Consider the following 17,717-nt stretch of genomic DNA (forward strand, 5'->3'; position numbering starts at 1 on the left):
TTCTTTCTTTCTTTCTTTCTTTCTTTCTTTCTTTCTTTCTTTCTTTCCCCAGTGCTTAGTAATGTGCCTGGAGACATAGTAAGTACTTAATAAATGCTTGTTGATTAATTAATTGGTAATCTAACTTAAATATACAAAGCATCACCAATTTCTTTGTGATCTGAATTTTCTTTTGTTTTTATGTGAGGAAATTGGGGTTGTGTCTTGCCCAGAGTCACACAGCTAATGAGTGTTATGTGTCTGAGCTTGGTTTTGAACTCACATCCTCCTGACTCCAGGGCCGGTGCTCTATCCACTGTGCCACCTAGCTGCCCCTGAATTTTCTTTTCTTTTGCCTCATTAAAAATGAGATGTTTACATGTTAAGTGTTATTAGGTGGTTAAAAAAGATATATAATCTTTTAAAAGGGCAAATATTTTGTTTTATTTCAACCAGACATAAGGGTAATTAATGCAAGGACCTAAGATTAATGTGATCCTAGGTGCATGACTTTATTTATCAAATCAAGAGTCTACTTGGATAAATTGCCAAAATTGAGTGTATACTTAGATAATTCTACCAATGGCGAGCATCACTTTAAGAGAATGTCTTCATTTTACATTTGCCACTTATTGGCCCTGGGACACTGACCATTGACTGCATTTCTTTTCTTCTTTTTTTTTGACATAATGAAATTCCTTGCTATCAAATAAAGTGAGTAAATTTACCACTTGGCTAATGTGTTCTGAAAATGAATTCAATAAATTCTCTATAATATCTTCAGCTTTGGAGGCAGATATCTTGCAAATTCAAAGCTAAATTTTAGCTCCATCATTTAAAAGGGTGTATGACCATCAAAAACTCACTAAACCTTTTTTGTGATTCTGTTTCTTCATAAGTAAAATGGAGATTATACTTATAATGCTTCAAGGAGCTGTCATGAGAAAAATATTTTGCAAATTGTAAAGCACAATGTAAATAAGTCAACATCATCATAAATAGCTAAATAACTTGGAGTTCTGATATCAAATTATATTGGTGAAGAATACTGTGAGGCAGTGTAGGTCAAATACGCTGACCATAAGATTTTTATGCATCATCACATCATATATATTTATCTGTTAATTATAACACAATTTTATATAGAATGATACAACAATGAAAGGACCAGGCTAAGGGATCAGGAGACCTGGTTCTGTCATTGAACTATCAATAAATTGATAATAAGCACTTATTGAGCTATCAAGAAGTTATCCACAGCTATTAACTGTAACCTCCTGAGCTCCTTTTTTCTCATTTGAAAAATGAGTTGTTGGATTAGTTAATTGCCATAGAAAACATTCTGATAATTAATGTTATTATTAGATTGTATTATTCTATATTCTCTTAACTGACTTAAGATGCTATTTAATTACATTATTAATTCTATATTTTTATCCTTCCTTTCCTTATTATTTGTATGTATATTTGCTTTGCTTGGAGTTAATATTATCATTTTCAAGTAGCATTTTCAAGAAAATGCTGGATTAATTGCTTATTGGACTAGTAGAAAACATCATGGCTTGATACATACGTGATTTTAACTATTTTCATGTAAGCTGTATCTTTGTGTTTTTACAAAATTTTTAATTGATTTTCTGTCATCTATTTTCAATGCATTTTTGGGACATAGAATTTTCTTCTGCAATTTTGGTGATAACAACAACAATAACTAACATTTACGTAGTATTTTAAGATTTGCAAAGTGCTTTATAAGTAATAGCTCATTTTGTCCTCACAACAGCCTTGGAAAGTAGGTGCTATTATTACCCCCATTTTACAGATGAGGAAACTGAGGCAAGTAGCAATTAAATGATCATGTTCCAGTTCATACGGTTAGTAAATGTTGGAGGAAGGATTAATCTCAAATTTCCCTAACTTCATGTCCAGTGTTCTGGGCAAGTTAATATTAGCTATGTAGAACAATCCACTGGTGAGAACACTGGGTCTGTCCAGAATCAGGAGGCCTGGTTCTCATAGTGCTTCTGCTACTAATTAATACAAGTATGTGTAGTGAGTTTCCATTTATTTTGATACTGAAATTCAATGAATAGCATTTATTTCTACTACTTAGAAAAGTATATTATGTCCTTTATTTGAAGAATGTAGTTAAATTTCATGACAAAAGTATAACCACATTAAAACACACACACAAACACATTACTCTACAAAGATACAAGTTCATACACATATAACACCTAGCCAAATCCTATTACTTTAAATATTTTATATGTTAAATATTCACCTTCTTAGGCAATGTAAAAATCCATTACTTCCAGAAAGAACTAAATGAGCAGCAGAGTATTTTAACTTTTCTTTGTAAAACTTTTGACTAAGTCAACTTATTTACTAACCTACTGGGAGTTACATAGGAATTTACATTAAAAATGAGCTGATGTTTACAGTTACACTATTGTTCCCCTCGATGCATTAATATTAAAGGTAGCACTATCCAATTTAACGTTCTAATGCAAGCAACATGTGCTTTCCTGCAGTCCATTAACCTTTAATACTTTTCACTCAGCTGCTTACAAAGAAGAATTAAAAAAAATCTATGGAGGAAACGAGGTTACTTAGAAAGAATCAAATGTATAATTTTACATTCCAAGTCATGGATAGAAGGCAATTTTTACATAATTTAACTATCAATGCTGGAAGGATAAAGTTTATAGCTAGTACAACCCACTTATTAAATTAATAAAACTTTATGTACAATAATTACCAAAGCCACCTATGATTATTTCATTGTCATGAATTTAAATGTGAATTTTAACAAGTTATCCAAAATACACAAAATTATATTTTAATTACAACCTTTTTGTAGAACCAGTTATAATTCTTAAAAACATAGATTTATGACTACTAGGTTTCTCTTTAAAAAGGGAAGTACTTTTTTTTTCTTTTTACTTTGTAAAGTAACATTTATGATTCTAAGTATTTTAACATCTGCAGCTACTGTTGCATTTACGGGGCTTATTCATGAGAAAGTATGATGAATATGCCAATGTGTACATAACAACATGAGGTTAAGGCTTTACCTGACCCAGTAAAAGTGTCAAGCGCTCCATCTCCAGTTGTTGTGGTTGTTTCATTGTTGTTCATGGGCTCTGTTTTGACTGCAAGAAGAGACACTATGTAGAAGAATAAGCAGACATGAGTTTTACTTCTAAATTTTCACATACAATCTCATCCCAGTTTGACAGTGAGATTTTCTAGCTAACATGTACGTGCAAAGGGGAAAAAAGTAAGTATATGATAAAGTCTTGTTAATTTATCTTCTAAAGCATGCATTTATATGTAAAATTTAATTCAAAACACTTTAGCTAAACTAATTACCTCAAGAACCTGGCTTTAAAAGGTAGCTAATTTTAAGTAAAACAGAATTATACACAGTTTAATTCTTAGCTCAACCACTGACAAGCCGGTTTTGTAGTTAAGAGACTGAAGAAATATTTGGTCACTCCTCTCTATTCAATCTTACTCATGATCAAAAGGTATTCTTTGTTCTTTCCAATAAGCCTGTTAAAAAGCACAATAATAAAACAAGACTATGTAAAATTGTTGAACTGAGGACTAAGTGATGCAGTAGGTAAGAAATTATATTCTATTTCCTGTTTCTAGCAGAGACTAAGCAGTCACGTACTTTCATAACAAATTCCAAATAGTGATGTTTAGATGTGATATACAATTGTGCACATCCTGGTATATCATTTCTATACGGGTATATGATTTGGAAACTTCTGTTGTATGGGTGTTAAGGTCTATCACAGATTACCAGCTCTATCGATTTTATTTATTGGACAAGAATATTAAAGCCAATGTATACATTGCATTGAAGTGTAAAGATTCTGTCGTATTCTTCCTATTGTAGAAAAGATACTGGAAAATGTCAAGGCAGAAAGGATAGAAATTGAATTCTTTGCGAATTATTTCGCATTTAGCATCCCTTGATATGATTGTGTTACAAAGTGAATAATATGGTTTAGCAGCAGCAATAAATTCTGGAAATGCAAGGTGAGAAATAGATTAATATGACCAAGTATGTGGGAAAAAAGCATGCAAGGTGTCATTGCTGACCACAGACTAAACATATATGCATGGCTATTCTATTAGAAAAGTAATCATAATGGGATGCACATAGCAGCAATTAGGCAATCCTTTCAAAGAATCAGAACTAATCAGATCAATATTTGGGTAAGAAGAAAACTTGTAGAAGATCCTGCTTCCGTGGTCTCTTTCTCTAATTCACTAATTTCTCTCAGAATCTCTGTTGGGAAAGTATCCAATTCAGTCATGCCTTCATTTCTCTCTGGGCTCCACTTTTAATTATCCAGACTTTCTCCAACATGCCAATGAGGATGTCTTCTTCCCTTCCCCCAATTTTTCAGTTTCTTTTTACATTTTGTCCTCCTTACCAGAATATAAACTCCTTGAGGGCAAGGACTTTCTTTTCTTTTTGAGGGCAGGGATACAATTTTCAGGAACAAATGAGATTTACATTTTTGAGGATAATGACTCTTTTCATCTTCATTAAAGATTCAACAATGATGGAAACACAGAATACATGGTCAGAAAAACTTTCCTGATCACAAAAACTGTTACATATTAGAAAATGTAACTGGGTTTTTTTTGATAACTTCATCTTGAGATGTTTAAGAGGAAGTCAGATTGATCAAGCAACAGTTTAGTTGTGATTCTACCTAAATGCTGGTATTTCCAATTAACTAGTATATTCAGCTATATGGACTAACCCTGAGGACGTGCACAGATGGACACATACAGACGGAATGCTGTTTTCTTTGAGGCAACATACTCTTCAACTTTTGATATTTGTGATTAGCAAAACCTGGTCAAGAAATGTCACCCAGGAATTTTTAATTGTGTACGAGAGGGATTGGAACAAAAACCACTTATGGCAATCAGCCTCATTCCTATAGGCACATCTTATACTTTACTTTCTTATGGAGCTTATAAAATAGCAAGATTATATATTTGATTATGCTTCCTTTCTTAACTGCACATTACTCATGTACTCATACTAGTTACAAGGCACCTCCTCCAAATAATCAAGATTATATATGGTTAATTGTTTTTGGCCAAAGATGATTCATTATTACAGGGGAGGAATGGTGCCTGTGGACACAATCTTAAGCAGCAAAATGCCAAGATATATTCATTATACTGAAATAAATGTGTGTCTTTCAAAAGTATCAAAAAATTTTAAGCTGCAGTTATTAATTTGTTCTTTGAAACTTACCAGAATTATAGGACTAGACAGAGATCATCTAATTCTACCTTTCTTTAATACGTGGAAACTTGAAATCTAGTCCAAAGCTATCACAGATATTATGGTCTATAATGACTGTTGACATATCAGGAGGATTGTCAAAGTTAAATTTTATTTTAAAAACAGTGGAATAACTATACTAAAGAGATTAATTTAATGGTGAGGGTGTGGAAGGAACTCTTTCTCTGTATCTATCTATCTATCTATCTATATATATATGAATGTTTTATATTTCTGTATATATACACATGTATGTATTTGTGAATATGTGTGTTATAGATATAGACATATATGTATATAGGTATGTGTTTGCATATATGTGTACATATCTATCACATAGATATAAATATGGGAGTGGGAATGGGGTACATGTGCTGTCTATAAGCATGCTCAGCTTAGGGAAATTCCCCATGTGGTAGAGGTGAGAGATCCTGCTTCTGGAAAAGTTCTGATGATGTAAAATAGAAATGTCTCAGAGAGACTGTGGAGAATGTGTAGATATTCTGTAACTGATTTTGGTCTGCTAATTACATGGTTAAGGGAAGCCTTTATTTTTAATTGGCTGCATAGCCACAATTCTTGGTGTATTCTAAAACGGTTGGGTCAGCCTCTGCTTAGTCTTTTTGTATCAATCTCTTGGCTATGGGACTGGTTGGACTCCTTCACTGGTGGCATCTGGTGAGACACAATGCTTTAAATGTAGAGGACTTTGGAGGCTGAAATTTACCCTCTTAAATGGGCTTTGGTCCTCGGCCAATGAGTTTCTTCTTTCCCTTCTAAGTAAAGGGATTGGAGCTTCCAATCTTGTGAGTTTTTAATTATCAGAAGAAAAGTGTCTATATATCCCGGGATCATAGCATCCTAGCTTTGTAGCCAGCTCAACAGCAATCCTCAGATGAGCATGACTGACTTTCAGGAATGACCTTTGGGAGCTAATATAGTAGTAGCTGAGATGAAGACTCATCTAAGAGCAATTCTACTTTTGTACATTACTTTGGTGTACCAATTCTATGTAGGAACTGAGCTAAATTTGAGCTTCCTCTTCCCAGAGATTAATATTGTATAGGTGAAAATGTGTCCCCAAGTATTGGGAGGAAACATTGATATCTCAATTATTGTTCTATCTTTGAAGTAAATATCCCTTTCTAAAAGCTAATGTTAAGTTGTTAAATTGAACTGCAATGCTATTCACTGACAATTAGCAATGAGAGAAACAAGGATGGTGGGGATTCCAGTTAATAATATTAGAGAAGAGACACTCCTGCCCCCAACCTCTCAAGGAACACTTGGATACTAAGGGGAAGATGTATCCTATATGGCCCTATGGTACTGGGCCAGAGACACTTTCTACTTAAATACATACATATATATATGTGCATATATGTATATATAGTTGAATAATCAGTCCCTCAGTCAATCAACAAACATTTATTAAGCACCAACTATATGCCAGACCCTATATTTCCCTCTTCTCAAGGAGCTTGTATTCTAACGGGGAAGAGAGCATACAAAAAAAAAAAACTATATATCTACAAGATAAATACTGTGTAAATATAAGATAATCTTAGAAGAAACTCACTTGGGAAGGGGGAGGAAGGAATACAAGTTCTCTTGAAGAAGAGGAAATGGGCTGCATGTTGAAAGAAGCCAAGGAAGCTAGGAGTTGGAAATGAGGCAGGGGGTGGGGGGGGCACTCCAGGCATAAGGAACAGAAAGTGAAAAGCTGAAGTGTTATGTATGGGGAACACCAAGTGTGCCAATGTATCTAGATCATAGAGTATATGGTGGGTAGTAGAGGATCGTAATAGTCCAGGTATGAGGTGATGAGGAACTATACAATGGGAGCAGCTGTGCCAGTGGAGAGAAAGGGGCATGTAAGAGAAATGATATGAAAGTAAAAATGACAAGATTTGACAACAAATTGAATATATTGGGTGAGGGCCAATAAGTAATTAAAGATGATACCAAGATTTTACTTACTAGTGACTAGAAGGATGGTAGTGGCCTTAACAGTAATAAGGAAGTTGGAGAAAGAGGAATGTTTTCAGGGCAAGAAAATGTGTTCTCTTTTGAACATATTTAGTTTGAAATGATAGAGTGACATCCAAATTGAAATGTCCAAAACACAGTTGGTGGTATGGGACTGAAGTTCAACAGAGTGATTAGGGCTGAAATAAAGATCTGGGTATTATCTGCATAAAGACAATGGAAAATAATTTGTGTTGCAAAGAGAATGGGAGAAGACAATGATTAAATTGTACTTTCCTTCATTAGCTGGATTATTTGTTAATCGGTAGAATATGTTAGTTTTACATTTATGGGATTAATAGCTGATACAAAATAATTACAATTGTTTTTCAGTAACTATAAACATATAGGGCAGCAAAGTAAATTAAGGAAAACAAATCTTCTAAATCTTCTAAACAACTAATTTTTACTATAAATAACTCAAAATTATATTTATAGATTTTCTTTCATTCAATTTTTTTCTGCAAATTTTAGGAATATGTATACTTCCCTTGTTTTTTTATCTGAAGATTGATAAGTACTCCAATTTTATAATCAAATAAGCTCTGTCATCATTCCTGGAAAGGGTATGCCAACCTATTGTCCTAAGACTCCTTATGACTTTACCTTCTCTGTAACATTGAGACCAAAATATTGGTCCCTGGCCACCACTCCTTTATATGCATTTTTCTCTCCATCAGAATGTAACTTCCTTCAGTTTAGGTATTATCAGCTTTTGAATTTGTATCCCAAGCACTTAGCTTAGTGCTTAGCACACAGGAAACATTTTATAAATATTTTTCATATATTCATTAACTTAATATACATTGTCTGGGGACATTTCATTCATGGAAAAATACTTTATTCTTCAACTTATCCAAAACTTGAAACATTTTCCAATTCTAACTTATTAGAAACATGCTGCTAGGCTCATCAGATTTGTATTTTGTGTACGGTGATTTATTTTTCTTTAATCTCCATAGTGGGGGAAAATGCCAGTTTTAAGGATTACAATGTTTTTTTTTCACAATCAAATTATTTTAATTTTGACAACAGGCAAAAGCTTTGTCACTAAAGACCAGGCTGGTAAATCATAATATTATCATTTTGTACATAAATTAATAGGCCTATATATCCAATTAAAAATGAATAAGGAAATGAACAAGCTATACTAGAAGGGCTCCACAAGGACATACATGTTAATTGACTGTGGTGTCATAAAATTTTTCAGAATTCTAAGCTTGAGCATTATAACAAAGGATGCCAGAATAATTGTTCTGTAAACATATCATAGTTTCCATATCATAGTTTATAGAACTATGTATATATGTTGTATGGATACACTTTGAATATATATGTATGAGTTTACAGATTATTTTCCCCCAAAGAATGGAAGTTTCTTGAAAGCAGGAACTATCTTATTGTGGTCTTTGTATTTCCAATACCTAGTACAATGCCTGGTATATAGTAGGTACTTAATGAATGCTTATTAATTGATTGATATTAAGGATGATGACATTGATGAAAGGTAATGGATCAAATGATTGATACCTAGTGAATCTGTAATATTCTCTTTGGTCTTGAATTACTTGTTTAATTTGGTGTTTTTATTCCTTCTCCCCACCCTACCCCCAAAAAGAACTGTATAGCTTCTCCTTCTTCTGCCCCCAACCCACAAAAATGGACAATTGTATATAATTTAATTATAAAACTTATTAAAACAATGTGTGACTACCTTGATGTCATCAGAGGATTACCATCAAGGTATACATTTATTGCACTGGTTTTAACTTACTGTCACGAAACAATTTGTAGTCACTTTGGGAAAAATTTCATGAATATCCATTTCAACTGCCTCCTTTTTCAAACTTAGAATTTAGCTGTGTAGAGCCAATGTGAGAGATATGGAGCTTTCAAAGCATCAGATTTCTGATAATACTAAGTGTGCCAAATCTCATCTTTATTTGACTTTAGTATGATAACTCAATTTTTCCATTGCCTATCAAAGGATGAAACCTGGACAAAAGCAAACTGATGTGGTCCCAACCAGAGAAGACAGAGCTTCAGCAAAAAGAATCAATGCCTGGACACTAAAAAAAAAAATGGACTGTTTTCATTTTGCTATTGAGTTTTCCATGCTTGGGGTATCCTCCAGCTTGAGAAATCCCAGTATTCTTCCCCAGAAATGACTGGTTTCATCATGGGTACCTGCCCAACCCTTTCTATTTTGCAGCTTTCCTTTCTTCTCCCATTATAGCGTAAGCAGGAACCATCTCCAGTCTTCCTGATCTATATCTTCTCCAGATATGACCCCTTCATCTTCAACTCATCCTGTGCCCTCCATCTATCTATGTGTATATATATATATGTATATGCATTTAATTTTTTCCCGCCAACTACCCTAGTACTGACAAAGGTCTCATGAGTTACAAATATCATCTTTCCACGCAGGAATGTAAACAGTCCAACCTTAATAAGTCTCTTATGATTTCTTTTTCCTGTTTACCTCTTCATGTTCCATTTGAGTCTTGTATTTGAAAGTCAGATTTTCTATTCAGCTCTGGCCTTTTCATCAAGAATGCTTGAAAGTCCTCTATTTCACTGAATGACCATTTTTTCCCCTGCAGGATTATACTCAGTTTTGCTGGGTAGGTGATTCTTGGTTGTAATCCTATCTCCTTTGCCCTCTGAAATATTGTATTCCGTGCCCTGTGGTCCCTTAATGTAGAAGCTGCTAAATCTTGTGTTATCCTGATTGTGTTTCCACAATATTTCAATTGTTTCTTTCTGGCTGCTTGTAATATTTTCTCCTTGACCTGGGAACTCTGGAATTTGACTATAATATTCCTAGGAGTTTTCCTTTGGGGATCTCTTTCAGGAGGAGATCAGTGGATTCTTTCAATTTCTATTTTGCCCTCTGGTTCTAAAATATCAGGGCAGTTTTCCTTGATAGTTTCTTGAAAGATAATGTCTAGGCTCTTTTTTTGATATGGCTTTCAGGTAGTCCAATAATTTTTAAGTTCTGTCTCCTGGATCTATTTTCCAGGTCAGTCGTTTTTCCAATGAGATATTTCACATTGTTTTCTAATTTTTCATAATTTTGGATTTGTTTTACAGTGTCTTGATTTCTCATAAAGTCACTAGCTTCCAATTGCTCTATTCTAATTTTTAAGGAAGTATTTTCTTCAGTAATCTTTTGAACTTCCTTTTCTGTTTGGCCAATTTTGCTTTTTAGGGCATTCTTCTCCTCATTGGCTTTTTGGACCTCTTTTGCCATTTGGGTTAGGCTATTTTTTATGGTATTATTTTCTTCAGTATTTTTTTGGGTCTCCTTTAGCAAGCTGTTGACTTGTTTTTCATGATTTTCTTGCATCACTCTCATTTCTCTTCCCAGTTTTTCCTCTACTTCTCTTACTTGCTTCTCAAAATCCCTTTTGAGCTCTTCCAAGGCCTGGGACTGATTCATATTTTTCTTGGAGGCTTTGGATGTAGGAGCTTTGACTTTGTTGTCTTCTTCTGGTTGTATGTTTTGATCTTCTTTGTCCCCAAAGTAAGATAATATAATCTGACTCTTCTTGCTCTGCTTGCTCATGATCCCAGCCAATTACTTGAGTTTTAAACTCTTTGTTAAGATAAAAGTTTGTTTCCAGTGTGGAGAATGAACTGTCCCAAGCTTCGGGGGTTTGTACAGCTGTTTTCAGAGATACTTCTAGGGACCTGTAAATTTTCAATTCTTCCAAGATGGTATAATAAGGGGCGAGGTGCTTCCTCTCCACCACCACAACAAGCTCCACCATGTCAGCACTCCTCCTCACCCCAGGACCACCACCCAGAACTGTGACCCAGATCCAAGCACTGGTAAAGCAAGAGATTCCTGCCTCAGCACTGGCAAAGAGATTCCTGCAATCCCCCTCTGATCAGCCACTCGATTCCCCCTCAGTCTGTGGGCCAGGAAGCTCAGGAAGCAGCTGCTGCCCCTGCTTCTCTCACTGCAGTCACAGACTTTTTCCAGTGACCTTCTAAGTTGTCTTTGGTGTTTGTGGGTTGAGAAGTCTGGAAACCACCACAGAGGCCTGTGATTCAGTCCTCCAAGGCCTGCTCCAGGCTCACTGTGGCCTGCACACCCATACTGCACTGCGTTCCTCTCCCAGCCCAGCCTGATATACCTTTCTGATCAACCATCTAGGTTGTCTTGGGCTGAAAATTTGTTTCACTCTGTCTTTTTGTGGGTTCTGCTGCTTTAGAATTTGTTTAGAGTCATTTTTTAACAGGCATTTGGAGGGGTTTGGGGGAGAGCTCAAGCAAGTCACTGCTTTCACTCTGACATCATGGCTCCGCCCCCTAAAAGGTTTTTAAAGCACTGAAGTTTTACTATTTTCATGTTGTAAGAGGAACCATAACAGTTAGGGGACATACTAATTCTATAATAACAATTTTATGGCTCTTATAGTTGATCCATCTAACAAATCAATCACTTAGTCTATTGGGAAAAACAAACTTTTTTTTTTCATGACCACAGGAGTAGTGATAACTGTTAGGGACAATTTTGTGGGTGAAATTTTCTACATGATAAAAATGACAGATTAAAAGATAACTCACCACCATGATTTCTGAGGAAGTTATAAAGTGGGGAGAAGTGGTTGTAAATACCAATGTAATATGTACAATACTACATTAAAAGTCTCTACAGACAAAGCCGTCAATTTACACCACATTTTCACTGTCAAACAGCTTCTGTTTATAGGAAAGTAGCTAACATGAGTGAGAGTCTAGGCCAGAGAAGAATGAATTGATCAAACCAGTTTAATAAAGCCAGATGTTTGACTTTAATGAGAAGGGACAATTATTAAGTCTGTAGACTTGGTTAATGTTATATCTGTACATTTTGTTATCTCTTAGAAACTACTGAATTGGTCATTTTGCATTTTTTTCCTCTCCTTAAAATTTATTTTAGACCTGTCATTTTTACTTGGCCACAATCTGCTTAGGTTGTCTTTTGAGATGAATGGACTGCAAAGACAACTTGCCTTATCTTCCAAAAATGCCTGCCCTGGGTACTATAATCCCACATTTGGATTCATTTATTTATATTTTAGTTTTTCATCTCTGGAGACCAAGGATTAAATTGGTCAGAGATTTCAAGATGATTGGATTAGTTCATATATAAATTTCCCACTGGACATCTCTCCATACCACAAAATCATGTTGTGTAATACCTAGCAGTCTTTGTTCTGAAGAAGATTCTAAAGGCAGTTGGGTCAAAATGGTTATACTATGTAACACTAAATCAAGGCCATAAACAACATTTTTCTGTACTATGAATGGTCTTAATAAGTGGAATAGCTTATAGTTTTATTTTTATTCTAAGTCAACATGTCTTCTTGAAAGATACCTTTCTCTTAATCTATGAATGCCATGTTAATTTCTTTCTGTCCAAAAATAACCATAAATTTTTAAATTTGGTACACCATTCTAAATGATGAGAGAAATTATGACAGCCATAAATAACAACATTTGTATGAAGAGTATTTAGATACCCTTGAATTTTAATACCATTGGCCTGGCTGTTATTTAATCCAGTAAGCATTTAAGGGTGTACTATGTACAAAGTACCATGATTTTCCTCCAGAAAAAAAATGCATTCAAGAGATCTCCTTGAATGCTAAAGTTCTAAAACATTCCACTTCTATTGGATTATATAAAACCAAATCATAAAAATGTGCATGAAACCAATCAAAATTTGTCCTTTACCAAATCTTGATATGCCTCTTCTCCAAATAATAAATATCAAAGTTAAAAGAAAAACTTATCGCTTTTGCAGCCACTAGCTTCAGTACTTTTATTCATAAATTCGATTAGTCAAAGTAGTCAGTTATTTATCTTAACATACTGGAGGAAAATAAAACTTAATCCCATGAAAATAATTGTTGGGGGCAGCTAGGTGGCACAGTAGATAGAGCACTGGCCCTGAAGTCAGGAGGACCTAAGTTCAAATCTGGCCTCAGACCAAGCACTTGACACTTAGTAGCTGTGTGACCCTGGGCAAGTCACTTAACCCCAATTGCCTTTAAAAAAAAAAAGAAAGAAAATAATTGTCACTACATATTTGAGTTCTTAAGAGAAACCCATCAGTGAAAAAGTATTGACAAGATAGTAACTTTATAATAAGTAATTCAATTATTTGCTATATTCTTGATGACTATGATTGAGGAGATGTCATATTCTTATACACATAATAAACTAAATTCAGTTCTTATGTATTTTTCCTATTGGAATAAGTTATTTAAAGAGTTAATTTAATTTAGTTATTGATCTAACAATAAATGAAAATTAATAGGGAGAACTGGTCACAAGGCATGCCTTTTTAATTGCATAGATTTTTTTCAATTATAATGCAACAGTTACTAGTAATATAATGAGTAACTTCTATACATTTACACTTCAAATGACAATGAAAGAAAATTACTAAAAACCTTTTAAATTAAGATTCTAAAACTTTTATGGATAGAAACTTTAACATTTCCAGTAAGAATAAGAATAGCTAGCATTTATGTAGCACCTACTGTGTGCCAGGCACTGCTAAGCACTTTACAACAATATCTCATTTGATCCTCATGTTGCAGTCGCAGGCACAAAAGGCAAACAGAGATAAAGTAACTGGCATAGTTAGTAATTGTCTAAGGTCACATTTGAACTTATATCTTTTTGGCTCCAGGCCCAGGGCCTTATCCATTGTGACATTCTTCTGACTCCATTGCTTCCCACATTCAGATATGTTAATATGAGAACTACAAATATTTGAAATATTTCTACTGAGGAGGAAAAGTAATGTCCCAAACATTTATGAAGACTTTACATACACAAGGCATTAAGACTTCATAAAACCAGTATCATATTCTGGCTTTCAGATAATTACTTCCTTAGCATTTTTCTTTATAAAGTTATACATCATATAGCTATTCATAATAAAGAAGACTGTTTTTGTAATATGTGAAAACTGAATTTTGTTAACCATGTTTGACAGTTGTGATTTAATAACTGTATTGTAACATTGGGAAACAGGAAACCAAGTGCTCCTCATAAGGTAAGTATAAGAATGTTAAGAAAACTTAAAATATAGTGATTATTGGAAAAGCAATATATTTCAATTTCTCACTTCAGATATAGGATATAGCAAAATATTTATGTTCCATTATTATTATTATTACTTTTTAACCAGACCCACTGTGATTTCCTTACTATAGGGAATTCCCATTGAGAAAACTCCCTGTACCTATTCAGATTAATATATTATGCTTCCTCTAGGACTATTGTTATTTTGCTCCGTAAATGGTCAGAAGTATGATTTTAGCAAAAAAAAATGAGGATAGAATAATTTTTTTTAAACTAAGAAAAAAGATATCAGGAACTGATTATGTTTACAATTTATTGTTAATTCTAATCAAGAAATCACTGACATTATCCTGAGGCCGAGAAAACTAAGCCCATTCTAACCGCAAAAATTGAATCAAATTAATACAAATACTAGTGTAACTCAGTTCTCAATATATATAACTTCTTTTTTCAATCCTCAAAATAGTTCCTAAAGATGGCATCATGATGAATTATGAAGAAAAAAATAAAACTTACTAAATTTTAAAGACCATATTAACTTTCATGTGGGACAGCTGTGTGGTGCAGTAGATAGAATGCTGGGCCTGGAGTCTTCCTAAGTTCAAATCTGGCCTCAGGCACTTATTAGTTGTGTGACCCTGGGCAAGTCACTTAACCCTGTTTGCCTCCATTTTCTCATCTATCAAATGAGTTGGAGAAGGAAATGGCAAACCACTTCAGTGTCTTTGCCAAGAAAACCCCGAATGGGGTTGCAAAGAGTCAGACATGACTGAAAGGACTGAACAGCTAACTTTTCATGCCATATAGCTTATTAATGGATTATGTTTGGAACTGAAGGATTTCATAATTCAAAATAAAAATGTTATTGGATTTCAGAAGCTCTTTGGCATTCTAAATTGATGTAGGTATCTCATTAGGGATGTTTAAGGTTTAAAATCCCATCCCCAACCCCCCCCACCAGAAAAAACAACAACAAAAACAAAACAAAACAAAACAAAAACAAAAACAAAAACAACCTCACCTCTTTTAACTGATTTGTAACTGGTCAGTTTATTCAAGCCAACTGCATGAACACACATATCTCCAAAAGTTACCCTTCAAGGCATATTTTGAAAAATCTTTGTATAAAAAACATTGATTTTATGGTAGAAAAAATAGCCTAACATTTGGAAACTGTTAAGCAAAAGCGTATTTATTTTTCTTGTTTCTCTCTTAAAAGTAATGAAACACACAGCAGTGGCACACACCATAGAATAGAAACAAGGACCCAAACCATAAGGGCAAATCCACACAGCCACACACATGCAGTGTACCATGGTCTCTCATACTTGTTGCAGAAGAAGGAGTGTTACAACTCAGCAACCAGTCTGCAGTATTTAAAACAGTCATGGTGTCTCCTGAGAACAGGAATAGTAGAATGGTTCATTGTTTGAAGGCCTGCTCAGTGTCTATGAATAATCTTCAATGCTTATAAGTGTTTTTGCACTTTGAGCCAAGTCTTTTAACTGTGCTGTATTGCTTTTATGAGTATTATTTTATACAGTTTATTTTATTCAAGTAAAATATATGCACATGATTATTAGTGTCCTTGTGAAAGTGAGTTTCCAGAGTTTTGAGAGTTTTTTAATCCTAATAGTTGTACTTGATTTGAGTTTTAAATGCAAATGTACTTAATCTAAAAGTCATCACTAAGTGGCCTACTCCTTCCTCTTTATGTGCATAAAAAAGCCCATTGATATTAACTAGAATTATGTGTAATGTAGAGAGATGAGTTATCATCTATAAACAAGAAAAAAAAGCTAAGCTACAGAGAGTTTGGTGGAAAAGTTTTTGATGCAGGCAACTTATAATGTGCACAACTTGACTCAGAAAATAATTTCAAAACTGAATTTATAATAGACACTGGTCTTTCCTCTGCCACTCCACCAACAGTTGGAAGAACTAAAGTATATTGATAAATAATAAAAAAGTATTTTGTGGCAACTACCTATATCTGATCATTTCCAATAGTCTCTTGTGTTCAGAGCAATTTGAATTTCTAATTTATTGTAATAACTATTTATATGTTGCTTATAACACATATTCTAACTGAATATATCTAAAGAAAACAAAAGCAACACAATGTCACCCCTATTTTGAAAAAAAAAACAACACAAATAACTTCGTCCTTTGAAAAGAAAACTTTGAACACCTGTTTTAATTTTTTTTTCCTGCTTCAGCAATCATTTTGAACACAAGGTAAGTCAATTTCTTGGTAATTTTTAATTATTAAATTTAGAGCCAGAGAGAACTCAAAACCACACTCTGATGCATTAGATGCACTATCAGTCTGCTTTTTCTGAAATTAGTGTCCAAGACTCCCTTTCCTCATCCTTGAGTAAACTTTTTAAAGACATGCAAAGGACAATGAAGTGTCCCAGCAATATGCACTGCTCAGAAGCAGAACCAGTTTTTTTTTTTAATTATCCTTATATGTTTCCAGTTTTAGAATATGACAAAGAATAGAAAGAGAGTTGACCTAATAATAAATCACATATTTTCTAAACATATATTTGGGCCTAATGAGGAGACATGATGTTAATTAAGGAGACCTTTACTCATTTATTAGCACATGCCTAACACTAAGCATTCAAATTTATATTCTGTCCAACTTCTGGGTTTTATACTTACCTCCTGTCCCATTTGTTGTAACTGATGTGTTGCTGAGATTAGATTTATCCAGTTTGGAGCTACCAGGAGTATCACTACTTCCAACAAGAGTATGAGGACTTGCTAGGTCCTGCATTTCCATAGACCTGTTAGAGCAGGAAGTAGCACAGTAAAAAAGTTGAAATCCCAGCAATCATTCTTTAATAACCTATACATGTTATTCTACTGAGGCATGTGACCAGTTATGTTACAGCTGACTGTTACTAGGTATGGCAATAATATGAAAATTGAAGTTTGATTAAAATTGATGTTTTTAAATCAGAGTATTTTTTTTAAATGTACTGCTGTGGCTCAAACTATCATTTTTTTTTCTACCACCACTGCTGCTGGAACTATTTCAAATAAGAAATGTCCTATTTTTAAAGAATCAAATAGAAATTCATTTTTGGTCCAGACCTGCAAGAGGCAGTATGGTACAGTAGATAGTAGGTTGGCTTCTGTTGTGGATTCATGAAGATCTACATTTAGTTTCTGCCAGTGACAAATACTGGCTGTCTAAGCCTGAACAGTCTTTTAACCTTTTAGTGTCCCAGACAACTCTCTAACATTTTAAATTGGAGAATAGTTGCTGATCTGTACTGGT

At 34.0% G+C, this 17,717-nt stretch overlaps 1 protein-coding gene across 2 annotated transcripts in view; it reads right to left on the reverse strand.

Annotated features, from left to right (window-relative positions):
* The window catches only part of EYA4 (EYA transcriptional coactivator and phosphatase 4), an 87,815-nt gene extending 70,599 nt beyond the window's left edge, over nucleotides 1-17,216 (reverse strand). The window contains exons 1-2 of one of the 2 annotated variants that reach the window (XM_027850712.1): nucleotides 17,096-17,216; nucleotides 3,057-3,134 (exon numbers count right to left, since the gene is read on the reverse strand). In XM_027850712.1, the coding sequence (XP_027706513.1) occupies nucleotides 3,057-3,134; nucleotides 17,096-17,216 (199 nt within the window). The remainder of the gene's footprint in view (nucleotides 1-3,056; nucleotides 3,135-17,095) is intronic. The other variant, XM_027850713.1, reaches the window with a different exon arrangement.
* Between the last annotated feature and the right edge of the window lie 501 nt (nucleotides 17,217-17,717).

Source organism: Vombatus ursinus, unplaced genomic scaffold (genome assembly GCF_900497805.2).
Source record: "Vombatus ursinus unplaced genomic scaffold, bare-nosed wombat genome assembly UNPS02009132.1, whole genome shotgun sequence".
NCBI lineage: Eukaryota > Metazoa > Chordata > Mammalia > Diprotodontia > Vombatidae > Vombatus > Vombatus ursinus.